The sequence below is a fragment of the Microcaecilia unicolor genome, chromosome 2 (genome assembly GCF_901765095.1).
Source record: "Microcaecilia unicolor chromosome 2, aMicUni1.1, whole genome shotgun sequence".
NCBI classification, from domain to species: domain Eukaryota; kingdom Metazoa; phylum Chordata; class Amphibia; order Gymnophiona; family Siphonopidae; genus Microcaecilia; species Microcaecilia unicolor.
This window is the reverse complement of record NC_044032.1, coordinates 5,282,125-5,308,545: the sequence shown is the minus strand read 5'-3', so window position 1 is coordinate 5,308,545 and position 26,421 is coordinate 5,282,125. Positions and strand designations below refer to the sequence as shown.

Here is a 26,421-nt window from a genome sequence, read left to right as displayed (position 1 = left end):
ACAAAAATATATTTTTTTGTAGCTCTGATATGTACCCGGTGGTAATCGGGCAGTGCCGCGGGCTGCCCAGTTACCATCGGGTTAGCGCAGGAGCCATTACTGACACCTCAATGGGTGGTAATAAGCAGGGGTGTAGCCAGACTTTGGCGGGAGAGGGGTCCAGAGCCCGAGGTGAGGGGGCACATTTTAGCACCCCCCCTGGCGCCGCCGACCCCCCCCCCCCCCCCCCGCCATTTTTACCCCCACCCCGCAATTTTTGACCTCCCCGCCACCACCACCACCTTTGACCCCCCTCAGCACCAACCCTTTCGACCCCCTCTTCCCACCGCCGCCAACCCTCCCCCACCGCTGCCGTCTGGTACCTTTGCTGGCGGGGGTCCCGAACCCCCACCAGCCGAAGTCCTCTTCTCCGGCACGGCCGCGTTGCTGATCTGCAAGGGCAGGCTTCTGTTTCTGTGAGTCTGACGTCCTGCAGTTTACAGAGTACATACGGGTACGGTTAAGTGACTTGCCTACAAGGAGCTGCAGTGGGAATCAAGTTCACCAGGACCAAAGTCCACTGCACTAACCACTAGGCTACTCCTCCACTCCTTGGGATCACGGAATCTTGCTATTCTTTGGGGTTCTACATGGAACGTTGCCACTCTTTGATATTGTGCACGTACGTGCAGGACATCAGACTCACAGAAACAGAAGCCTGCGCAGCTGCGTTGCTGATCTGCAAGGGCCCTTCCAGATCAGCAACGCAGCCGCGCCGGAGAAGAGACTTCGGCTGGTGGGGGTTGAGGACCCCTGCCAGCAAAGGTACTCAATGGCGGCAGCGTAAAATCTATGGGGGCCCATGCCCCCGTGGCCCCACGTAGCTACGCCCCTGGTAGTAAGAGCTCCCCCTCAAAATGGCTGCACGGCAAGTGCTTCACTTGTCGCAAGACCATTTCCTCAAAAAAAAAAAAAGAAAGACCTGTCATGACTCTTGGAGCTTGGTAATTAGAAGCCCCAATATCATGGAGCATAACCCTGGCGCAGCAATCACCTGAAGTCTCTATTATTTTATAAAGTCTCTTTATTGAATAAATCACAGATAATTTACTCACAGATAGATGTTCAGGATACAGAGACTTCTTAATCTGGAGGCTGTGGGAGGTGGAGATCTGAAGAGAGGTAGTTGTATTGCAGGGGGAGGGGAAAGTAGTTGAACAGGTAGAAATAGTCCAAAGCTGGGTGACTGCAATGTGCGATATCTCATTTGGAAGAAGATATTTACAGGGTAAAAAATCCAGGTTCGTTACAGGGATTTTCAGCAGGACAGAGCTGTCTGGAGCGAGATGGTGTTGGCTCCATGTCCCTGGCTATAATGGAGGAAGAAGCCCCACGTGGCTGAAAGGACAAAGAAGTGGTGGGGCTTCACACAGGGAGGAGCAGATAGAGACCAATGGGGACAGAGCCTGCTATCGGATAGCAAGGGGTAGTCCTAGAGATAGGAGGGAAAGGTCATACCTGGCTGACCTCTGTGGACAGAATAGTAAGACTGAGCAGGAAGACAAAAGAGCCAAGCTTGGCAGAGAGAGAGGGAGAGAGAGAAGGTCTGAGCAGCCTCACAACCAGTGATAGCAGTTCTTACACAGCCAAACAAGTGTGGTTGCACTGCCTGTGAACTACATTACCCACAGTGCATTGCTCATGTATTTTTCCAGTGGGGAAACTGCAGCAATGATAGTCCTTAGGACTGAGAATAACAGTAAAGGCATTACACACATTTTAGGATCACGTTATAAACTAGTGCGAGGCTGTCAGAGGACAGAACAAGACCTACCTTTTACCCACTGCGGTAAATGGGGGCCTTGGTGCGTGTCAAAAACATACGCCGATGCCAGCGCAGGCCCCCTTTTGCCGCAGTTTGGTTATTCATCCATCCAGTCTCTCCTTGGATTCAATTATGCAAGTGTATTTTTGTGATACATAAGCTGTTCCTTTTTCAACAGCAGGAATCCAAATGTGAAATGCAGCAATTTCAAAAACTCCTTAAGACCCAGTTACATGTGGAGCAGGGGCGTAGTGTCAGCAGGCACCTCTTCGTGCTGTCCGCTCTTGACTCGACACCTCTCAGTGCTGTCCGCTCTCCCCTCGACACCTCTCCGTGCTGTCCTTTTTCACCCACACAATTGGGGCTAATCCATCACCTTAGGAGAACTGCTTCTGCTTATTTGTAACAAGTGATTATTCACAGTACTATTTCCCCAATGGTATCAGAGAAAACCAGTCTGCCCGCTGTATTACAGCTGCTAGTCTCTGTGCACCTTGTTTCACTTCTCCCACACTCAAAAATCCATAACCGTTCAGTTTTAGAATTAGTTAATGACTTGGGATAAACCTGTGGTTCAGTCAATTCCTCTTCTCCTTTCTCTTACTGCCTAGGAGGTAGAGGCATTTTCACCACCCTCGCTTGTCAGACACCAACACTCTGACAACCTCCCACAAATGTTCAGATTGACCTCCTTCAGGTAATTAATTCCCACCGTTCCATGAAGCCAGACCGCATCTAGGCAATGTCACTTAGCGGCCCCAAATCTCTGGCTTCTCTCTCTCTGCAGTCTCTTCCTTTTCCATCTCCCTTTGTCCTGAGCAAAAGAACTCCATTTGCTCCTCACCAGCCTCCTTCATGACATTTTCACTTTTCTCTCCTAGATCAATCTCCTCCCACTCCATGGAGTCTTCCCCCACCCTCTCTCCCAGATGCTGCTCCTCCACCTGATTATCCTCCATCTCCCAATCACCTCCTGACTTTACTACCTGCTGGGAGTTGTAGTGATGTTTCTCTTGTTCCCTCCTCCATTGCAAGTGCTGCTGGGTTCTGTAGTTCTCTTCCCTTCTCGCAAGTCTCCTACCCCCTTTTCCCGTCAGAGGGTGCTCTTCCTTTCTTGGCTTACTGCCCCTGTCAGCTCTTCTCTGCTTTCCCTCTACCTCCTCCTTACAGTAGCCAGAAAACAGATTTTGGGTGGGCCTAGGCAAGAATTGTGTGGGCACCAAGTGCTCCCCCCCCCCCCCAAAAAAAAAATCTCAGCTGGTGGGAAAGCGCTTCTTTCCACTTTGGCAGCAGGAATGCACTGAAAACTGAGCATGTGCTGGTGTCATGGAGAGTAGCGTTTTCGTTACCATCAGAGGGAAATCTTCAGCTGGCGGAGCTTGGGATTCCCACCAGTTACCACTAAACATGTGCTACTGTTGGGTGGGCCTGAGCCATAAATGGGTGGGCCCTGGCCCACCCAAGCCCACTTGTGGCTACGCCACTGGTGTGGAGACGTTTCTCCGAGGTAGTGAACTGGCTTAATAATGCTTTCCTTCTCTGTAGTTTTTTGATACAGTGATAATTAAAATGTTAACTGTATTATAATAAGTGATGCTTCGTACTGCGTATGTTGTACTGAAAACTGTTCAGTTGTAGGTGATATATAAATAAATAAAGCGTACAAACCTGGACATTCAGGTACAACTCAATTAGGACATCAAAAACCACTGCAAACACACTGTAACATCCTAAAAAAAACATCCATTTTCAAGGAAAATTTTAAAATGTTAAATATGATCAGTTAAAAGCAACTGTCTATGTGTTCAGAGGATGTGGTAACAGTTGTTAACGTATCTGAGTTAAAAAAAATGTTTGGACAAGTTCCTGGAGGAACGGTCCATAGTCTGCTATTGAGATAGACATGGGGAAAGCCACTGCTGACCCTGGGATCGGTAGCATGAATTTTCCTACTATTTGGGATTCCAGAATCTTGCTACACTTTGGGATTCTGGAATCTTACTACTATTTGGGATTCTGCCAGGTACTTGTGACCATGATTGGTCACTCTTGGAAGCAGAATAGTAACATAGTAAATGACAGCAGACCTGAACGGTCCATCCAGTCTGCCCAACAAGATACTTTATATGTATACCTGAGTTTGATTTGTCCTTGCCTTTCTCAGGGCACAGAACGTAGAAATCCGCCCAGCACTGTTCTTGTACTAAAAGTTCTGAAGCTAACGTCGAAGCCCCTTAAAATTTACACTCAAGCCATCCATATCTATTCAGTCACAATCAAGGCACATACCATAGAAGTCTGCCCAGCACTGGTTTTGCTTCCCAGTTATCAGCGTGGCCACCCAATCTCCACTAAGATTCTGTGGATCCATTCCTCCTAAACAGGATTCCTTTGTGTCTATCCCAAGCACATTTGAATTCCATTACCGTTTTCACCTCCACCACCTCCCGTGGGAGGGCATTCCATGTCTCCACCACCCTTTCCGTGAAAAAATAATTCCCGACATTACTCCTGAGTCTGCCCCCCTTCAACCTCAATTCATGTCCTCTAGTTCTACCACCTTCCTGTCTCTGGAAAAGGTTCGTTTGCAGATTAATACCTTTCAAATATTTGAACGTCTGTATCATGTCACCCCTGTTTCTCCTTTCTTCCAAGATATGTGTGTTCAGGTCAGCAAGTCTCTCCTTCTACGGTTTGCAACGCAAATCCCATACCCAGTGGCGTAGCAAGGGCGGGGCAATGGGGGCGGTCCGCCCCGGGGGGGGGGGTGCTCCGCTCCCGCTGCTCCCACCCTGTCCTCTCTTTTTAAAAAAAAAAAACGAAGCGCCGGAGTGGCAGGCAGCGCCTCCCGTCTGCCCTGCTTCTAAAAACCTCTTCAACATCGTCGTCGGGCCGTCCCTCATTCAGTCCCGCCCACCTCTAAGGTAACTTCCTATTACCGCGAGGGTGGGCGGGACTGAATGTGGGAAGGCCCGACGAGCGACGTTGAAGAGATTTTTAGTAGCAGGGCAGACAGGAGGCGCTGCCTGCCACTCCGGCGCTTCGGTTTTTTTTTAAAGAGAGGACAGGGTGGGAGCAGGCGAATGGAGGTGCCTGGTAGATGTGTCAGGTTGGGTCGGGTGGGAGGGGGGGCGCTCAAAGGGGATTAGGGAGGGGTGAGGGAGCTCAGAGGGGAGAAGGGGATTGGGGAGGGGTGGGGGTGCTCAAAGGGGATTGGGGAGGGGTGGGGGAGCTCAGAGGGGAGAAGGGGATTGGGGAGCTCAGATGGGTGCTCAAAGGGGATTGGGGAGGGGTGGGGAGCTCAGAGGGGAGAAGGGGATTGGGGAGCTCAGAGGGGAGAAGGGGATTGGGGAGGGGTGGGGGAGCTCAGATGGGTGCTCAGAGGGGATAAGGGGACTGGGGAGGGGAGTGCTCAGATGGGAGAAGGGGTCTGAAGCTGGAACTGGGGTCTGACAAGGGGACAGGAGGGAAAATGGGTCCATGCCTGGGGCAGGTGGGAGAACGGGTCTGGGGCTTAAAAGGGGGGATGCAAAAGGCATGTGGTGGATGAAGGGGGCTGGAACTAGGAGCTGAAAAGGAGGGTAGTTGGGATAAGGGGGCTAGTACTGGAACTGGGGGCTGAAATGGGGACAGGGAGAAGTGGGCTGGGGCTAGAACTAGGGGGCTGGAACTGGGGGCAGAAAAGAGGGGGCAGAGAGAGAGGGGACAGACCCTGGATGGAAGGGGGGAGTGTAAGGGAGGGCAGACCCTGGATGGATGGGAGAGGGAGGGCAGACGGATTGAAGGGGCAGAGAGAAAGGGCAGATGGTGGGTGGAAGGGGGAGAGAGAAAGACGGCAGACTGGGGCAAATGGTGGATGGAAGGGGCAGAGATAGAGGGCAGATGTGGATGGAAGGGAGAGAGAGAGGGCAGATGTTGATGGAAAGAGGAGAGAGCGATGGCAGACTGGGGCAGATGGTGGATGAAAGGGGCAGATGTGGATGGAAGGGGCAGAGAGAGAGAGGGCAGACAGTGGATGGAAGGAACATTAGAGAGGGTAGACACTGGATGGCAGAGAGAGAGCGGACAGATGCTGGATGGAAGGAAGACAGTGAAAAGAAGATGAGGAAAGCAGAAACCAGAGACAACAAACTGTAAATATATATTTTTATTATTTTGCTTTAGGATATAGTATTGTAGCTATGTTTAATAAATGTTTATAAATAGAACATGTTAGTAAGGTAATCTTTTTATTGGACTAATTTTAATACATTTTGACTTAACTTTCAGAGAACAAAACCCCCTTCCTCAGGTCAGGATAGGATACTGTAACAGCACTATACTGTATTGACCTGAGGAAGGAGATTTTGGCCTCTGGAAGCTAAATGTATTAGTCCAATAAAATGGTATTATTTTATTTTCTGTATTTGTTTTATTTCTATTTGTTAATTTGTAAAGTGGTGATTGGTATTTGTTAGTTTTTTTCAAATTTACATCTGCTGTCTTTATATTTTGCACAGTACACCAGGGGACATTTTCTGTTTCTGTGGTGTTGCATTGTATGCAGAGTCTGGCATTGGGGGTTCAGTTTAATTTTTGTCTAAATAGAAAGTTTATTATTACTTATTCTATAGTGGATTAGGGTGTATCTGTGTTTGTGAAAAAGACGTGGCTTTCAGTTGGCATTGACTGTGCAGGATTGACGATCTGTACTATTCTGTCTGGTTTCCTTTTACAATAGGTGAATTGATGTTCTAGTGCTCACTGTAGTGTTTAAGATGCTTTCCTTTTCCTTGTGTGACTTGTAGAAATGACTGCTTATGGTATGGTAGAATTGCTCTATAGGTCCTGAGTGTTTAGCTTAGCAGAGTTTAAAAAGGGGTTGGACGGTTTCCTAAAGGACAAGTCCATAAACCGCTACTAAACGGACTTGGAAAACTCCAAAATTCCAGGAATAACATGCATAGAATGTTTGTACGTTTGGGAAGCTTGCCAGGTGCCCTTGGCCTGGATTGGCCGCTGCCGTGGACAGGATGCTGGGCTCGATTGACCCTTGGTCTTTTCCCAGTATGGCATTACTTATGTACTTATGTTTTGTATTCTCGGTATGCCTAGTACTGGATTTGGGGGGGGGGGGGTGTTAAAAAACGACCGGCCCCGGGTGTCAACTACCCTAGCTATGCCACTGCCCATACCATTTTTGTAGCTTTTCTTTGCACCACTTCCAGTCTTTTTACATCTTTAGCAAGATACGGCCTCCAAAACTGAGCACAATACTCCAAGTGGGGCCTGACCAACGACTTGTAGAGGGGCATCAAAACCTCCTTTCTTCTGCTGGTTATGCCCCCCTCTATGCAGCCTAGCATCCTTCTGGCCACAGCCATCGCTTTAGTTGTCACATTGTTTCTTCACCTTCAGATCCTCTGACACCAACACCTCAAGGTCTCTCTCCTGAGTCGAGCTTACTAATCTCTCCCCTCCTATTCGGTATCTCTCTTTTGGGTTTCTGCACCCCAAGTGCATCACTATGCACTTCTTGGTATTCAATTTTAACTGCCAGACCCTTGACCGTCCTTCTAACGTTCAGAGATCCCTTCTCATTGTTTCTACTCCCTCCAGGGTATCCACTCTATTGGCTATCTTTGTGTCATCCGCAAAAAGGCAAACCTTTCCTTCCATACCTTCAGCAATATCTCTCACAAATATATTAAACAGAATAGGCCCCAGCACAGACTCCTGAGGAACTCCACTGTTCACTTTCCTTTCCTCCGAGTGGATTCCATTTACCACCACCCTCTGCCACCGGTCGGTCAACCAGTTTCCTATCCAGTTCACCACTTTTGGTCCTTTCAGCTTATTCATGAGTCTCCTGTGGGGGACCGTATCAAAGGCTTTGCTGAAATCCAACTAGAATACATCTAGTGCAAGTCCTTCATCCAGCTCTTTGGTCACCCAGTCAAAGAAGTCAATAAGATTAGTTTGGCAGGTTTTTCCTTTGGTAAAGCCATGTTGCCTCAGGTCCTGTAACCCGTTGGCTTCTAGAAAGTTAACTATCCTTTCTTTCAGAAGCGACTCTATTATTATTCCTACCACCGACGTGAGACTTACCGGTCTGTAGTTTCCCACTTCTTCCCTGTCTCCACTTTTCTGAAGAGGGACCACATCTTCTCGTCTCCAATCTCGCGGAACCTCTCCGTCTCTAAAGATCTATTACATAAATCTTTAAGAGGTCCCACCAGGACCTCCCTAAGCTCCCTCAGTATCCTGGGGTGTATCCCATTCGGCCCCATAGCTTTGTCCACTTTCAGATTCTCAAGCTGTTTATAAACTCTTTGTTCCGTAAACGGTGCAGTACCCACTCCATTCCCAGATATTCCCTCGGCAGCCAACTGCAGTCCTTCTCCAGGATTTTCCTCCGTGAACACCGAAGAGAAGTAATAGTTTAGAATGTTCGCTTTATCCTCCTTACTCTCCACATAACCATTCTCATTATCTTTCAGTCTTACAATTCCATTCCTATATTTTCTCCTTTCTCCAATATATCTGAAAAAGGTCTTGTCACCTCTCTTTACATCTTCAGCCATTTTTTCTTCCGCTCGCACTTTCACTAGTCATATTTCCCTCTTCGCTTCTTTGAATTTAATCCGATAATCCTTACCGTGATCCTCTCGTTGCGTTCTTTTGTATTTCCTGAACAAAGCCTCTTTTGCTCTTATTTTTTCAGCTACTTTTATTTCAAAAGGCAAGGCAGCTTATGACTAGGACCAATCATTGGTTAAAAACCTCCAAAATGTTCAATTTTAATTTAAATCTTCCATTTGTATGTGCAAATCCCTCTTCCCATGAGGTTTAAATAAACCATCCAATGGTATCCACAGCTTCACAGAGCTGATGTAAATCTCCTCTGTGCCACAGTCGTTTTCAAAAATCAACTTATTTGCTTTTCAAAATGTTTTCTACCATTCAGCTGGAATACATTACCACGCAACCTGAAAACGATCTACGAACTAACCAACTTCCGCAAACTATTGAAAACTCATCTCTTTGAGAAAATCTACGGCAAGGCTCAAAACACATGAAGTCCATACACATCAATAGAAATACACCAATGCACTGCTCCTAAATTTCTCTTCCCATACTTTCACCACACTTAATAATTTACTCACAGATAAAACTGTGACACCCTAACGTTCTCTGGCTATTGTTCTATCGTCCTATCATTCCCCATTGCAACATTCTATTGTTATATCCCCAAATGATATTATGAACTGACTGTCTACCCTAAACCCTCACAATGTAACCCATAATCGTATTGTAACAAATTGTACTTCCATCATTCACAATGTATTGTAAGCCACACTGAACCCGCAAATAGGTGGGAAAATGTGGGATACAAATGCAATAAATAAAAAATAAAATAACCACACAGCATGTTTAAAAGGGAAAGGGAATGGGACTTGATATACAGTCTCTCTCTGGTTTTTGCAACTACATTCAAAGCAGTTTACAGAGTACATACGGGTACGGTTAAGTGACTTGCCTACAAGGAGCTGCAGTGGGAATCAAGTTCACCAGGACCAAAGTCCACTGCACTAACCACTAGGCTACTCCTCCACCCCTTGGGATTCCGGTATCTTGCTATTCTTTGGGGTTCTACGTGGAACGTTGCTACTCTTTGATTGATATTGTGCATGGAATCTTATTAATGGGACTTCCTGTGGTTTTGCAACTACATTCAAAGTGGTTTACATAGAGGGGTATAACTGAACAAAAACGTCTATCTCCATGGGCGTTTATCTCCGAGAACGGGTCCGTGAAGGGGCGGACCGAACCGTATTTTCGAAAAAAATAGACGTCCATGTTTTATTCGACAATTTGTGAGCTGGGCGTTTTTGTTTTTCAGTGATAATGGAAAATGAAAGCGCCCAGCTCAAAAATGAATAAATCCAAGGCATTTGTTCGTGGGAGGGGCCAGGAGTCGTAGTGCACTGGTCCCCCTCACATGCCAGGACACCAACCGGGCACCCTAGGGGGCACTTTTACAAAAACAAAAAAAAAGGTAAAAGAGCTCCCAGGTGCATAGCACCCTTCCCTTGGGTGTTGAGCCCCCCAAATACCCCTCAAAACCCACCGCCCACAAGTCTACACCATTACTATAGCCCTAAGGGGTGAAGGGGGGCACCTACATGTGGGTACAGTGGGTTTGGGGGGCGGTTTGGAGGGCTCCCATTTACCAGCACAAGTGTAACAGGTGGGGGGGGGAATGGGCCTGGGTCCACCTGCCTGAAGTCCACTGCACCCCCTAATAACTGCTCCAGTGACCTGCATACTGCTGCCAGGGAGGTGGGTATGACATTTGAGGGTGAAAATAAAAAGTTGTGAAACAGCATATTTTGTGGTGGGAGGGGGTTTGTGACCACTGGGGGAGTCAGGGGAGGTCATCCCTGATTCCCTCCAGTGGTCATCTGGTCATTTAGGGAAAAGTGCCCTAAATTCTCGCTAAAAACGCATATTTTTCTTCCATTATCGGCGAAAGGCGCTCATCTCTGATCGCCCGATAACCACGCCCCAGTTCTGCCTTCACCACGCCTTCGACACGCCCCCATCAACTTTGTCCGCAGCCACGACGGAGTGCAGTTGAAAACGTCCAAATTCGGCTTTCGATTATACCGCTTTATTCGTTTTTGTGAGATAAACGTCTATCTCCCGATTTGGGTCGCAATATAGGCGTTTTTCTTTATCAATTATAAGCTGGATAGTATATACAGCTTGGGGCAATGAAGGGTCACAAGGAGCTACAGTGGGAATCAAACCCAGTTCCCTCAGGATCAAAGTCCACTCCTGCACTAACCACTAGGCTACTCCTCCACCCCTTGGGATTCCGGAATCTTGCTATTCTTTGGGGTTCTACATGGAACGTTGCCACTCTTTGATTGATATTGTGCATGGAATCTTATTAATGGGACTTCCTGTGGTTTTGCAACTACATTCAAAGTGGTTTACATAGTATATACAGCTTGGGGCAATGAAGGGTCACAAGGAGCTACAGTGGGAATCAAACCCAGTTCCCTCAGGATCAAAGTCCCCTCCTGCACTAACCACTAGGCTACTCCTCCACTTAATTTGAACAATAAAAAATGGCCCAGCTTAGTAAAAGGACCCTTTAAAATCTTGCTACTTTTTGGGATTCTACCAGGTTCTTCTAATCTGGCTTAGCCATTATTGAGAAGCGAATGTTTCACAGAGACACGTAAGGCCCTAAGCGTGTCCAGCATGTGCCAAATCAGCATTACCGCCAGGCTCCCCTGAATTTGGTGTGCATCAAAAACACGCAGTAGAAAATATTTTCTATTTTCTACCTCATGGCGCTTAGCCAGAGGTAAACGGCAGTGGGCGTGCGCTGCATGCCTACCGTCCAGGTAGTGCATGAGACCTTACTGCTAAGTCAATGGGTGGCGGTAAGGTCTCAGGCTGAAAATGGACGCACTGGTTTTTATTTTGCCGCACGTCCATTTTCTGGCCCCTTAAAAAAGGGCCCTTTTTCCAGGACGCAGCAAAAACTGGCCCCAGCATGCGCCCAAAAGATGCGCTCATATTGCCGCAGGCCACTTTTTGCCACGGCTTAGTAAAAGTGCTCCCCTGTATGGTAATTCTTAAGTTCTTAACATAATTATTTATTTATTAGGATTTATTTACCGCCTTTTTGAAGGAATTCACTCAAGGCAGTGTAAGAATAGATCAAGCATGAGCAATAGGCAATTACAGCAGTAAAAATATTCAAAAAACAATACAAAGTATGGCATAGTTTACTATTTATAATGTCAACATAATATGTAATAGAACATTTTAATTGATAGTGAAGGGTAAAGCAAAGATGTAACAAAGGTAAGAGAGTTAGAAAGTAAGGTGACTGATTTAAAGAAAGTTGCACGTGAGGTCAGAGAGATGGTTAAATATTATCTCAGCTAGGGTAGGAGTGGATAAACATGTCCCGCTGCTGTATGTGCAGCCCGAGTCAATCCTTGTGTGTGTGAGTGAAACTAACAAGTTTGTTACTTCTTCCGTTAAAGGCTTGGTCGAAGAGCCAAGCTTTTTTTTTTTTTTTTTAGCTATGTTAACCTAAGAATTGCTAAGTCAATACAATTTTAAATAAAACAAATGTGTGAAAAGGACCAAAAGAAAATTGGCGGAAGGGTCTAAATATAACCCACAATGAACAACAAAATGTTTTGTGAACATCCGAGAGCAGAACTTGAAAGGTTTGCTTTGCGGCTTCTACTTACATTTTACACCTAGTGTTACCGTTGATGACAGCAAAAAGAGACACGGAATCAGCAGGAGGACGGTAACATGTGAAATTCTTTTGGCTTTGACAGCTACAAACACTGGAAATGAAAATGAGAGATGATTGGATTGACAGTAATCCACAGATTCTCTTCCACAGGAGTTACATAGCCAGAAAGTGTGAACAAACTTTAAAGCAACTTGCAAATCATTAGGATGTTAAATAAATTAAAATGTGCTTTTACTGCACAGATTATGATTAGAAATTAAATTAAACGTGATCGTGTCCTTTGACACGGACTCATTCTCTCCCTAACAGCGGTTACCCGGGAGAGGATAGTGAAGGCTCTAGCAGCAGAGTCCTGAGTTATCTCATTGTTTTACTCGATATTAAAGGCCTGAAGACTTTGTAAATTATTTCTCTCTTTCTTAAATTCCAAAATTTTCTGTATCGCTTTAGCTGACGGGCAGAGCAGAGCAGTGTACAGGCTACATGAGGAAACAAGAAATTAAGTTTATTAAAATACTAGGAAAAAAGGCCCGTTTCTCAGCGCAATGAAACGGGCGCTAGCATGGTTCTATAATGGTAGGGGCCCCCTCCCTCCGAGTTGCTTGCCTGCCTCCGTGTGACCGCCGGACGTTGTTCGTGGTTCGCTCTGTGTGGGGATGGTTGTTTTTTTTTTTTGCTGCGCCTCCGTGCCCGTGCCGTTTCAGCCCTCGAGTGTCATTGCTCTGCCCTCGACGTCATCACGTTTTGACGCGAGGGCGCTGCAGACACTCAGGGGCACACCGGATAACTTCTGTGGAGGCTTCATTAGAACGTTGGGGTTGCCTTTTATATAGAGAGAAGATAGGAAAGCAAGCAAAGCAATCACACCAAGGGGGAAATTAGAGAGGGGAAGGAAGGGAGAGGGGGGAAAGAGGGTCGGCAGCCTTCACAAAGACAGCTGGCAAATTCAATCACACTTGTTTGTACATTAGCTATATGAAAGAGCCAAGTTTTAAGTTCTATCTTAAAATTCCTGAAGGAGAGATCAGTATGGAGGATTAGAGAGAGACTATTCCAAGTAAGGGGTGCTAGAAAGAAAAAGGCCTTATGATGTGTAGATTCCAAGTAGGCAGGCTGGGCAGAAAGACCTAGCAGGACAGTAGGGGGACAGGTAAGCGAGGAAAGTGGTCCGGAGTACCTAATCTGAGGGCCTTGAAAGTGAGAATCAGGGGTGGCTCAACAATTAGGCCGCCTGAGGCACTCGTCAGGAGCGGCACCTCGGAGGGGTGGCATCTCCCCCTTCACAGCATTTTACCTCGCTGTGACATTCCGAACCCAGCAGCAGTACTGATTCCCATATGCTGCCCTGCCACGGTATCTTCCCTTTACTGTGGTTGCCTGAGCCTCTGACAAAACAGGAAGTAACATCAGAGAGGCGGCTGCAGTAAAGGGAAGAGGCGGGTACCGGCGGCAGCAGGGCAGCGTATGGGAATTGCTGCCGGGTTTGGAACGTCACCGTGAGGTAAAACCAGTGGTGTGCTGGTAAATGTTTAACAACAGGCTCTCTCCCCGGTCCCCCTCTGCGCCCCCCCCCCAATTGCAGAGCTGGCTATAGCCGGGGAGAGAGCCTGGGGGGAGGGTGGCAATGCATGCCTCAAGGAAAAAAAATTAAATGATCCCAGGTTCCAATCTAATTCATGTTTAATGTGCGATAAAATGCCATAAATAAGTAAATAAATATAAACTTTTAATGTTGAGCACCTGATTCTCAAAGTGAACATATTCCAAACACTATAATGAAAGTAAAATGATTTTTTTCTACCTTTGTTGTCTGGTGACTGTTTTTCTCATCATGCTGGCCCAGTATCCAATTCTGCTGCTCAGTGGCGTAGCCAGAAGGCAATTTTTGGGTGGGCCAACAGGTTGGATGGGTGGGCACTAGAGTTGCCAACTTTTTTGAAAGAGAAAAAACAGCAACCTGATGCACCCATGCTCTGTCCCTACCACACTCCCCATAACTTCAATGAGGGTTGCAGTGCAGGCTTCATTGAGAGCTAAGGGAAGTACAATAGACTGCACTATTCAGCCCCATTGAGCCACACATTCTGCATCCAGAGAACCTCCTGGCTCTCCACCAACAATGGATACAGAGCACAGCAAGGACAATTCTCCATAAAACTCATCATACAAAGAAATTTTGTTTTCTAGTGTAATCTCAATTACAGACATATTATAAATTAACTTAAAAAAAAATCTATAAAACAAAAGTCACTCAGAACCTAGAGCAAATCTACCATGCCAACACTAACTTCCAAAAACAAAGATCCTAACTATGAAAAAGAAGTGCCTTAAATATTATAGTAGGGCCCTAAAATACAAATACATTTATCAGGAAAGCTGAACAAGCCAAATTACTACAGAATGCTACATGGAAACTTTATGCTAACAGAATACCTCAGTCACACAAACAAGACACAAATGCCACATACAGAATAAGTGACCACAAACTCTAGAAATATAAATTAAACGGAAACCCCAAGAAATTAGACCTTGCTTGTAGTACAATACCAGAGAAACAAGAAAGAAAAGCATTTGCTCCTGTGCAAAATATAAAGATGGCACATGCCAGGGCTGGTGTTAGGGGATGCAACTAGGGCAATTGTGCTTGGTTCCTTGGCCAGAGAAAGCCTGCATGCTGGAAGCTGAAGGCGCAGCCTGGTAATGGACTTTGGGGTCCTTTCCTAGATTTCTGTCCTGGACCCCAGCCATGTTTACCATCAACTTTGGCAAGATGTACATTTCAAATCCAACATGTTATATTCACAACATTGAAAATAAAATATTTTTTAATACCTTTTTGTTGTCTGGTCATTTTTTCTCAAATCATATTGGTCCCAGTCTCTGGTTTCTGCTTCCCTCTGTCTTCTCTTAACTCACTTGCCAGGGTCTCCTATTTGACATTTCTTCTTTCTTCATGTCCATCATCCATCTCCCATCTCTGTTTTCCTATATTTCCTTGTCCAGTATCTCCCCTGTGCTCATATCCCCTCATCCATCATCATTCCTCTGTGCACCTATGCACCCCATGCCCAGCATATCCCTTCTGTATTCCTATTCTCCCCCTTGTCTGGTATCTCTCCCTCCCTCTGTGTCCATATACCCCCCCTCCAGTGTCCAGCATTTTATCTGTATTCCATATCCCCGTCCCCCCCCCCTTGTCAGGCCCCTCTGTGCCCATGTGCCATCCCCATACAGCATCTCACATTTGTGTCCCTGTCCCCATGCTCCCACCTAATGCCCATCATCTCCCTTCTGTATCTGTATACTTCCCTATGTCCCCTTTCTCCCTCCTCCACACCAATGTGTCCCTCTCCTCTCTGATCCCACCCCCCAACCAGCTTCTCTTCCTCTCTTTCCTTCCCCTTATGCATCTGGCTCTTTCTCCCTGCACCTCTCTCCCTTCCCTCTAACACCTCCCATAGGTCCAGCACCTTTCTCCCTTTGCTCCAGCCCTCCTTGCAGGTCCACATCTGTCTCCTTTCCTTTCAGCCATCATCTGCATATCCAGCACCTCTCCTTCAGCCCCCACTACATGTACAGCACCTCTTTCCCTTTCATCCAGCCCCCCTACATGTCCAGCACCTCTCCCCTTCACTTCAACCCTCTGCGTATCCAGGACATCAACGCTTTCCCTCCACCCCCCCCCCTGCATATCCAGCACCTCTCCCCTTCCCTCCAACCTCCCATCTGCAAATCCCAAACCTCTCCCCTACCCTCCAACCTCCCCTCTGCAAATCCCAAACCTCTCCCCTTCCCTCCAACCTCCCCTCTGCAAATCCCAAACCTCTCCCCTTCCCTCCAACCTCCCCTCTGCAAATCCCAAACCTCTCCCCTTCCTTCCATCTTCCCCTCTGCAAATCCCAAACCTCTCCCCTCTGCAAATCCCAAACCTCTCCCCTTCCTTCCAACCTCCCCTCTGCAAATCCCAAACCTCTCCCCTTCCCTCCAACCTCCCCTCTGCAAATCCCAAACCTCTCCCCTTCCTTCCATCTTCCCCTCTGCAAATCCCAAACCTCTCCCCTTCCTTCCATCTTCCCCTCTGCAAATCCCAAACCTCTCCCCTTCCTTCCATCTTCCCCTCTGCCCCTGGCAAGTCCAGCACCCTTCAGCCTTCTGTTCCCTCCCCTCCCCTTCCTGGGCCAGCACCCCACTGACTTCCTCACCCTCTCCCACCCCTGCAGCGCTTCTTTTAATGCTGTTGGCTGCTGTGCACAGTCTCCCACCCCCGCGGCGGCGCTTACACTTCGCTACGGCACTGCCTGCCTGCCAGCAACTCTACAGATGCGGCACCGACGTCCGACGTCTTCCGTGTCCCGCCTCCGTAAACAGGAAGTTACATCAGCGCAGCAGAGGGAAGGCCCCGGAGTAGGAAGTCGGACGTCAGTGCCGCATCTGTAGAGTTGCAGGCAGGCAGCGCCGTAGCGAAGTTTAAGCGCCGCCTCGGGGGTGGGAGACTGTGCACAGCAGCGCCAAAAGCATTAAAAGAAGCACTGCGGCAGGGGTGGGAGAGGGTAAGGATCTTCTGGGCGGGCCTGAGGCTAAACTGGGTGGGCCTGGGCCCATCCAGGCCCACCCGTAGCTACGCCCCTGCTGCTGCTATCTGTCCTCTTAACTCCGTTTCCAGGGCTTCCTTTCCATTTATTTCTTTCCTTTCCTCCTTTCTTCTTCATTTCTGGTCCTCAGCTTCTGCCTATTTTCTTCATCCATGTGCAGTTTTTCTCCTCTCTTCCTTTCCCCTCATCTCATCTCCTTCCTCACTCTTCCCTCCCCTCCATCCATGTCCAGCATTTCTTCTCTCTTCCCTCCTCTCCCCTGCCCTCCATCCACCCATATCCAGCGACCCTTCCCTCCCCCTGCACTGCATGTACCCATACCCAGTGACCTCCTTTCCCCTGCCCTCCATCCACCCATACCCAGTGCGATCCTTAGTTCTCTCCCCTGGAGGCTCCATCCACCCATGCCCAGTGACTCCCTTCTCTCCCCTGCCACACATGCTTATCATATGTTTTCTTGAATTGTTACAGCTTTTACTTCTACCACCTTCACTGGGAGGCCATTCCATACATCCACCGCCTTTCCTGTGAACACATGTTTTAAAATAGAATTTCCAACTCTACCTGCTTTGAGCATCACTTCATGATCCTTTGTTCTTTAACTCCCTTTCCACACAAAAGCATGTTTGCTTCTGGTGCTTTATTTTTACCTTTGTTGTATTTGAAATTGACTATAAAATTTCCCCTCTTCCCCCATCCACCCTGCCTGTCCTTTCCTCCTGGGTATATATATCTATGTTCTTAATTGTCATCTCATAGGGCTTTGGTACAGACTCCATGCCATTTTATTAATCCTTCCTTGAGTGCTTCAATTTTGTCTATATCCACTTGAAGATAAAGCCTCCAGAAATGGACAAAATACTGTAGATGAGAATTCACCTACGAGTTGTACAGAGGCATTATCACTCTCATTCTTCTGCTAATAGAACCTCTACTTCATCAGATACAATCATTCCAGTTTTAATCTATTTTTAGTTTGGTGCTTATCCGTATCTCACCGCAATCTTTCTATTGAATTTCTGCAACCCACATGCTCTACGGTTGTTTCCACTGAATCTTAGTTACTAAGTCCTTGGCCCAGGGGCGTAGCCAGACGACAGATTTTGGGTGGGCCTAGGCAAGACGTGGGTGGGCACTGTGAGCACTCTGGAGGGCTGGTACGAGGGAGAGGGGATAGTGGTTCTTTCAGCCGGCATCATCCCCGGTCATTCAGCCCAGCTAGGAGAGCAGGGCGCCCTCTAGGGATCAAACTGCCAGGGAAAGCTGTAATGCAGGAGAAAAACTACACTCCCCAGAAGCCAGTGCAGGGTCAGCTGAACTCTCAGGAGGGGGAGGGTGGAATGACTGATTGGGAGATGAGGTCTGATCCTGGAGATGGGGAACAGCTGGTGGAGCTTGGGGAGGAGGAGGAGATGGAGTGGAATAAAGCAGAGGTAGAAGGAGAAGGTAAGGGGGAATGTATGGAAGTGGGTGGTTTGGCTCTAACCCGTGCAGACAGGGTGAGAGCTTTTGTGGCCTCAGCATTGCCCCGGTTGTGGAGTTGGGGGAAGCTGGGAGCAAAGCAGTGGGGGAGCAACTGGAAAGCACAACTTGCTACCATATTGGCTGTTCCCAAGAGGTAGTGCTGTGGAAGTGGGGGAAGGGTTTTAAGACAGAAAGGCATGTGCATTTTGGGGAACTTAAAACTGTAGGAGGTGAGAGAGGAGGTGGTTCCAGCTAAATCTCCAAAACTATCTGCGGTGAAGATAGTGTGGCTGGAGGTTTGGGAGGGAGAATTTAAAACAAAAGCCTGTAATTGAAAATGGATTAAAGTTTGCTGATAGTTGGAGGTGTTTAAACAAGGCTGACATCTGTAACAATAAAGAACTTGGATTGCTCTTACTGCTGGAGTGGGACTGATTTTCTCAGCAGCTGGCAAGGTGGAGAGAGAGAGTGAGTGAAAGTGTGGTGGCTGGCTAGGAAAGCAGACGGAAGCTGGTGAAAGCTAAGCAGGGTCAACCCAGGCTCCCACCTGGAAGGGAGACCTGGTTACAGCACTAAGTGTTCTCCCCCTCCCCCACCACCAAAAATAAATCTCAGCCGGCGGGATAACACTTCTTTCCACCTTGGCAGTCTGTAGCAAGAATGCGCTAAAAACAGAGAATCTACAGGTGCCAGTATCGTGGAGAGTAGCGTTTTTGTTACCAGCAGGGGGAAGTCTTCAGTAGGCGGAGCTTGGGATCCCCACCAGCTACCACTAAACATGTGCTACTTTTGGGTGGACCTGAGCCCTAAGTGGGTGGGCCCTGGCCCACCCAGGCCCACCCTTGGCCACTTCTAAATCTTTCCAAAAGATTGTAGAGGAAGGCTATGAGAACAGTGCAGGGTCTACTGCAAAATCCCTATGAAATGGGAATTAAGGAATTAAACCTGCAGGGCTTAATAAATTTTATTTGAAGTTAGGAGCCAGCAGGTGAAATCTCTCTTGATGCTCCCTCTTCCCCACTATTGTTTCCATAAAAGATTTTAGGCATAGAGGAGTATCCCCTCTTAAGGTCTGCCACAGCTCATTAGGACCAGATTTACTATTTTCCCAAGCAACAGCTTGACTCCTTCCCCCACTCCAAAAAAGCATGCTGTCTGTCTACAATCATCTCTTTGACTTGATCTATCACTGTAGGCTAATCGAGTAGGTCTATTTTTCACTCATCACCTTCCCTCACCCAGCTTGTTTCTCTCTCACTTATCCTCCCTCTCCCCAGCAGTCTGAACCCCATCATTCACTCCAGTCCCAGTCAGCTGATGGACCTGCTACACTATAGGTACCCCCAATGCCTTACTTTCTTCAGTATGGCTAAGCTGCTTCTGCATCCTCCATATGCATCTGCACTGTGCCTCTGCTGAGCTTTCAGTGTATTTGTGGTGGGAGGGGCGGTTCAAATGTGGTGGGGGAGAGTCAGCGGCGGGAGGGGGTAAAAGCAGGGGGGGGCCAGGGCTAAATCTACGGGGGCGCATGCCCCCGTTACCCCATCAGCAAAGGTACCTGATGGCTGCGGTGGGGGAGGGCTGGTGGGAGGGGCGGTTCAAATGTGGTGGGGGAGAGTCAGCGGCGGGAGGGGGTAAAAGCAGGGGGGGGCCAGGGCTAAATCTACGGGGGCTCATGCCCCCGTTACCCCATCAGCAAAGGTACCTGATGGCTGCGGTGGGGGAGGGCTGGTGGGAGGGGCGGTTCAAATGTGGTGGGGGAGAGTCAGCGGCGGGAGGGGGTAAAAGCAGGGGGGGGCCAGGGCTAAATCTACGGGGGCTCATGCCCCCGTTACCCCATCAGCAAAGGTACCTGATGGCTGCGGTGGGGGAGGGTTGGTGGGAGGGGCGGTTCAAATGTGGTGGGGGAGAGTCAGCGGCGGGAGGGGGTAAAAGCAGGGGGGGGCCAGGGCTAAATCTACGGGGGCTCATGCCCCCGTTACCCCACCAGCAAAGGTACCTGACGGTGGCGGTGGGGGAGGGCTGGTGGGAGGGGCGGTTCAAATGTGGTGGGGGAGAGTCAGCGGCGGGAGGGGGTAAAAGCAGGGGGGGCCAGGGCTAAATCTACGGGGGCTCATGCCCCCGTTACCCCATCAGCAAAGGTACCTGATGGCTGCGGTGGGGGAGGGCTGGTGGGAGGGGCGGTTCAAATGTGGTGGGGGAGAGTCAGCGGCGGGAGGGGGTAAAAGCAGGGGGGTCCAGGGCTAAATCTACGGGGGCTCATGCCCCCGTTACCCCACCAGCAAAGGTACCTGACGGTGGCGGTGGGGGATGACTGGCGGGAGGGGGGGTTCAAATGTGGCAGGGGACAGTCGGCTGCAGGGGGGTGCAAGCAGGGGACCAGGGCTAAATCTAAGGGGGCCCATGCCCCCGTTACCCCACCTAGCTACGCCCCTGGGTCCATAACACTTCTGGCTTGAAACATTACATTATGCAGGTCGATCTTGATATGAGCTTCACCATATCCTGTTACATTCAATACAATAAACCACTGCATCATTTTTAGAAAAGAATCTCAAATTGACTTAAAACTGAAATACAGTCATTTATTACGATATCATGAAGTCTCCAAACAGGAAAAGTCTCAGAACGTATAAGAGAACCAGAACTAAAACTCTCTCCCAGCTTGAGCTGGGTTCAGGTGGCAACAGAAGGATTTATGAGCTAGATCTGTGTCCCTCAAATTAGTACTAAAATCCCAAAAGATTTCTGCTCTGTAACAAATTAAATCAAACGGTGCATTTCCATCTTACCAATAATAATGGACATAACACAACTCTTCTGTTGTAGGATTCCCTAATGTGGCTGTGCCACATGAACTTTTAATCTTACCACAATATCACTTTGTATTTGTTTACACCGGAGTCTGCAAACACCTTTCCGGTACTATGTAAGCCACATTGAGCCTACAAATAGGTGGGAAAATGTGGGATACAAATGTTGTAAATAAATCCTATATAATAAAATGCACCTCCAACATTCTGAAGCTGACTGCATGGCTGAGGCATTCCTGCTCTCTGTATCCATCTCCTGAATTGACATCACGTACTTCCGGGTTCGTCACAAGCAGAAGAGACCAACCACACGAGGTTTCTTGGCTTCAGAATGTTGGAGGTGCATTCTATTAAATAGGATTGGTCAGTTCCTTGAAGCACAGCCAGAGCTCAGCGTCCTGCACAGTAAAGCTCAGACAGCAGAGAGAGAGAGGGGAGGGCCTGACACCAGAGGGGGGAGTATCTCTGTCACACACACACTCTCTCTCTCTCTCTCACACACACACAGTCACTCTCACATACACTCTCTCAAACATACACACTCCGAGGAAAATCTTGCTAGCGCCCGTTTCATTTCTGTCAGAAATGGGCCTTTTTTACTAATAAATAAACAAAGAACGAATCTCACCTTCTTTTTGCTGATTTGTATCCCTTTGTGTGGATTCAAGGCGGACTGTTTCCTCTGACATTCGAGGGATTTCTATGTTTTCATATATGACATCTCCATCTACCTCCGAGGGAACCGTGATGGAACCTGGGAGACAGTAGGGCCTGTGTTAGACACCTCCAGACGTGTCTATCCATTACCTTAAGTGAAGGGTTAAAGGATTCTTTACCTTCTCCATTAGACCTGGGGGACTTCTTTCGATTGAGAGACTTCTTCAAGAATTTCAAATCAGCGTAAGTCACTGGACCAGCCATAATAAATCTAGATCCAGATATAAACGGCACAGCACAGTACCTACCGTGAGAATTTCTGTCTACTCAGTAGCAGTAAAACTAAATGCTGGGTGACCAGACTCAGAATCGAGGAGATGTGCATGAAAGATCATCAGTGATACTTCTGTGTAAAATAAACAGGAAGCTGGCTTATATTTCTTCTCACAAATGAACGTTACACACTACACGTGTTTGGAGGCATGGCCTAGTGGTTAGGGTGGTGGACTTTGGTCCTGGGGAACTGAGGAACTGAGTTCGATTCCCACTTCAGGCACAGGCAGCTCCTTATGACTCTGGGCAAGTCACTTAACCCTCCATTGCCCCAGGTACAAATAAGTACCTGTATACAATATGTAAGCCGCATTGAGCCTGCCATGAGTGGGAAAGTGCGGGGTACAAATGTAAAAAAATAAAAATAAAAAAGAAACCCATGGCAAGGACAAATCAAACTTGGGTATAACGTATCACATACCATGTAAAATGAGTTTATCTTGTTGGGCAGACTGGATGGACCGTTCAGGTCTTTATCTGCCATCATTTACTATGTTAGCATTGCCATGGGTTCAGCTTCCTTTCACTGGTGCTCCCTGGGCCAGTTTAATGCTATATTGGGCCCTAGGCAACCATATATTTGTGGGTCCCCCTACCAAGGACCCCCCCCCCCCCTACCACCACCATCATTTCACCTCTCCAGAAGCAGCAGGGAAACATGCACAGCCCAGCTGTGGGGATGACAGCAGTAATAGTTTTTGAGTGAGCATGGGGATTATGCAAGCACAGGCTTTGAATGGAGAGGGGCTTAATGGGTAGAGCTGGAGAGCTGCCAAGTTACCCAGTTCCAGCCCTGCTGGATTTCTGCAACACTATCCTGGTACATTATGAGATCCACGGTGCTGATTTCAATTGGTGGACTATATATAGAACACTGAATTGGGATAAAGATTGGCCTAGTGGTTAGAGCACTAGTCTTGCAATCCAGAGGTGGCTGGTTCAAATCCCACTGCTGCTCCTTTGATCTTAGTAATGGGCAAGTCACTTAACCCTCCATTGCCTCAGGTAGAAACTTAGATTGTGAGCCCTCCTGGGACAGAGAAATATCCAGTGTACCTGAATGCAACTCACTTTGAGCTACTACTGAAAAAGGTGCCAGAGCCAGTGGTGGGAAGTGGGACTGGTGGTTGGGAGGCGGGGATAGTGCTGGGCAGACTTATACGGTCTGTGCCAGAGCCGGTGGTTGGGAGGCGGGGCTGGTGGTTGGGAGGCGGGGATAGTGCTGGGCAGACTTATACGGTCTGTGCCCTGAAGAGCACAGGTACAAATCAAAGTAGGGTATACACAAAAGTAGCACACATGAGTTGTCTTGTTGGGCAGACTGGATGGACCGTGCAGGTCTTTTTCTGCCGTCATCTACTATGTTACTATGTTACCTTGCTCATTACTGGTAGAAGGCAGCTCCTCGGCTAACCAATCTCTCTCGCTGTCTGTCCCGCTTGGAATCACAATCACTTCTGATCTTCTGTTGGAGCTGGTTTCTTGTGGCTCTGTTTGGATCACTTGGTTTATGAAACCTGGAAACAGAAATGTAAATCAATGATTAATAATGAAGAGCACCTCGAATGGGTAGGTTAGGGAGCATTTTAGCAATAGATTAGCAGCTCCGACAGGCTGAAGCCAACATTGGCACTGATGTATTGTAAAGGATGGCCCAGTGGCTCAGCGGATTTGTGTTCAATATACAGGTGCAGCCTCTTCTGGGGTAGGGGCGTCTTTTGGTCATGGATCCTAAGGAGCTTAACCGAGACTGGGTGGCAGAGCCGGTGGCGGGAGGCAGGGCTGGTGGTTGGGAGGCGGGGATAGTGCTGGGCAGACTTATACGGTCTGTGCCAGAGCCGGTGGTGGGAGGCGGGGCTGGTGGTTGGGAGGCGGGGATAATGCTGGGCAGACTTATACGGTCTGTGCCAGAGCCGGTGGTGGGAGATGGGACTGGTGGTTGGGAGGCAGGGATAGTGCTGGGCAGACTTATACGGTCTGTGCCAGAGCCGGTGGTGGGAGGCGGGGCTGGTGGTTGGAAGGCGGGGATAGTGCTGGGCAGACTTATACGGTCTGTGCCCTGAAGAGCACAGGTACAAATCAAGTAGGGTATACACAAAAAGTAACACATATGAGTTTATCTTGTTGGGCAGACTGGATGGACCGTGCAGGTCTTTTTCTGCCGTCATCTACTACGTTACTATGTATGTGTGAGCAAAATCTAAATAAACAAAACAGGGCTACCAAAAAGCATCCATCCTGGAACTAGGTAACTTGGCAGCGCTTAGTAATGGGCTGGGAAGCTGGGCAAGTCATTTTCACTCTCCATTGCCTCTGGAACACAACCCAGAAATTCCAAAGGCCAGGCTTTCTGAAAAAGTGAGATTTAAGGACCATCCCCCTGAGTCTATATAGCATTGCCTAGAGATCCGCACCAAAAATCCAAGCCTATTCTATAATATTGCGCATAACTTAATTGGCTTAGCGAGCTAATCAGCATTGGTAACACAAGCAATAAAGAGCACTAATTGGTAAATAATTAGAATTTAGACGCACAGCTCGCTAAGCACATTCTTTAATGCAGTTTGCCTAACTTCTAAAGTGTACAGGCAAAAAGGAGCATGGTTATGGGCGGGGAAGTGGGCATTTCATGAGCATTCTGTTATAGAATATGACCCAGTCCACTTAAATCTGCGCGCTGGGATTTACGCCATATTATCATTGATGTAAATGGATGCGTGTAGTTTTAGGCTCTGGGATGTCATCTAAGCATTTTTTTTAATATACTGCGCCTAAATCTTGGTGTGGACAATGAAATAAAGATATTTAAACAGAAAAAGTCGAAGCTGTTTCCCCTGCGCAGCCCCCAAAATAAACTATCCACTGCCGCATCCTTGTTGGTAGCATTTTTATTTAATCTCAGTTATAGAAACATGTCCCCCTTGTGCAGCATATGGATGTACACAGAGGAATCAACAGAATGGAATAACCTTTCATCGGTGAGAGTAGTAATCGGTTCTAAATTGTAATCAGTGTGTCATTTCAAAGGGCTCGTTATAGGGACAACAAAGTTTTTTTTTAATCTTAATTGGGTTGAAACCTGGTAGCATTTAAAATCTTTTTTTCCTGTGCCTAGATCAAAAGACTTATCGACTTGTCTTTAGGAAACCGTCTAACCCCTTTTTAAACTCTGCCAAGCTAACCGTCTTCACCACGTTCTCCGGCAACTAATTCCAGAGTTTAATTACGCGCTGGGTGAAGAAACATTTTCTCTGATTTGTTTTAAATTTACTACACTGTAGTTTCATCGCATGCCCCCTAGTCCTAGTATTTTTGGAAAGCGTGAACAGACGCTTCACATCCACCTGTTCCACTCCACTCATTATTTTATATACCTCTATCATGTCTCCCCTCAGCCATCTCTTCTCCAAGCTGTATAGCCCTAGCCTCCTTAGTCTTTCTTCATAGGGAAGTCGTCCCATCCCCGCTATCATTTTAGTCACCCTTTGCTGCACCTTTTCCAATTCTACTATATCTTTCTTGAGATGCGGCGACCAGAATTGAACACAATACTCAAGGTGCGGTCGCACCATGGAGCGATACAACGGCATTATAACATCCTCACACCTGTTTTCCATACCTTTCCTAATAATACCCAACATTCTATTCGCTCTTTTTTTCTTTTATCAATGCTTATATTCTGCTAGTACCCAAATAATTTGGTTCAATACAGGCTGGAAATTAACTATAGTTAACTCCAAAAATCAAATTCTGAAACCAAAAACTGAAAAAAAAAATCTGTAATCTCCTTATCTTAGCACGAACTTCTGAAAAAGAAAAGTTTTAAGTTTCTTATGGAATGTTAATTACTTTCCAATGTAATTTTCTGTGGTAATGTATTCCATAGAAGAAGAGCTTGACCATAAATGGTTAAAGAGAGCAAAGGGACCTGATTGCACGAGGCTCTACCAGATGGTCAAAAAGTCAGGAAATGGTATATGTAAGATGATGCAGACCCAGAAATGGTTCTATGAATAAAAGATAATTCAAATGAACACTGAGCCTCTTGGAAGCCCTGCATAATAATGTAGCAGTGGTATTAATCTATTTGAACATCCTGCACATAGAACATTGCAATAATCTAATTGAGCAAGATTAGCGCTTGAACGAGAGTTTTTGATGGCTCAAAATAACTCTCAACTGACAAAAATATTCTCAGTTTCTACAAAATCCACTTAAATACAGCATTAATTTGTTCTAACATTAAAGGAAGAATCTAGTATAACTAATGTTTTTGAAGACAAATCTAGTGATAATATTAAATTGCCAAAAGTTAAATACTTCACAGAGGGTTTGATTTAAAGATGAACTAACCAAAGAGTGGAGGAGTGGCCTAGTGGTTAGCGCACCGATCTTGTAATCCAGAGATGACTGGTTCAAATCCCACTGCTGCTCCTTGTGATCTTGGGCAAGTCACTTAACCCTCCATTGCCTCAGATACAAACT

General features: G+C 47.4%; 1 protein-coding gene across 1 annotated transcript in view; it reads right to left on the bottom strand.

Moving 5' to 3' along the window:
• LOC115461795 (B-cell differentiation antigen CD72-like) overlaps positions 1-21,913 on the bottom strand; it is a 59,222-nt gene extending 37,309 nt beyond the window's left edge. The window contains exons 1-3 of the mRNA XM_030191839.1: positions 21,783-21,913; positions 21,575-21,700; positions 12,067-12,168 (exon numbers count right to left, since the gene is read on the bottom strand). Of these exons, the coding sequence (XP_030047699.1) occupies positions 12,067-12,168; positions 21,575-21,700; positions 21,783-21,867 (313 nt within the window). The 5' untranslated portion in view covers positions 21,868-21,913. The remainder of the gene's footprint in view (positions 1-12,066; positions 12,169-21,574; positions 21,701-21,782) is intronic.
• Between the last annotated feature and the right edge of the window lie 4,508 nt (positions 21,914-26,421).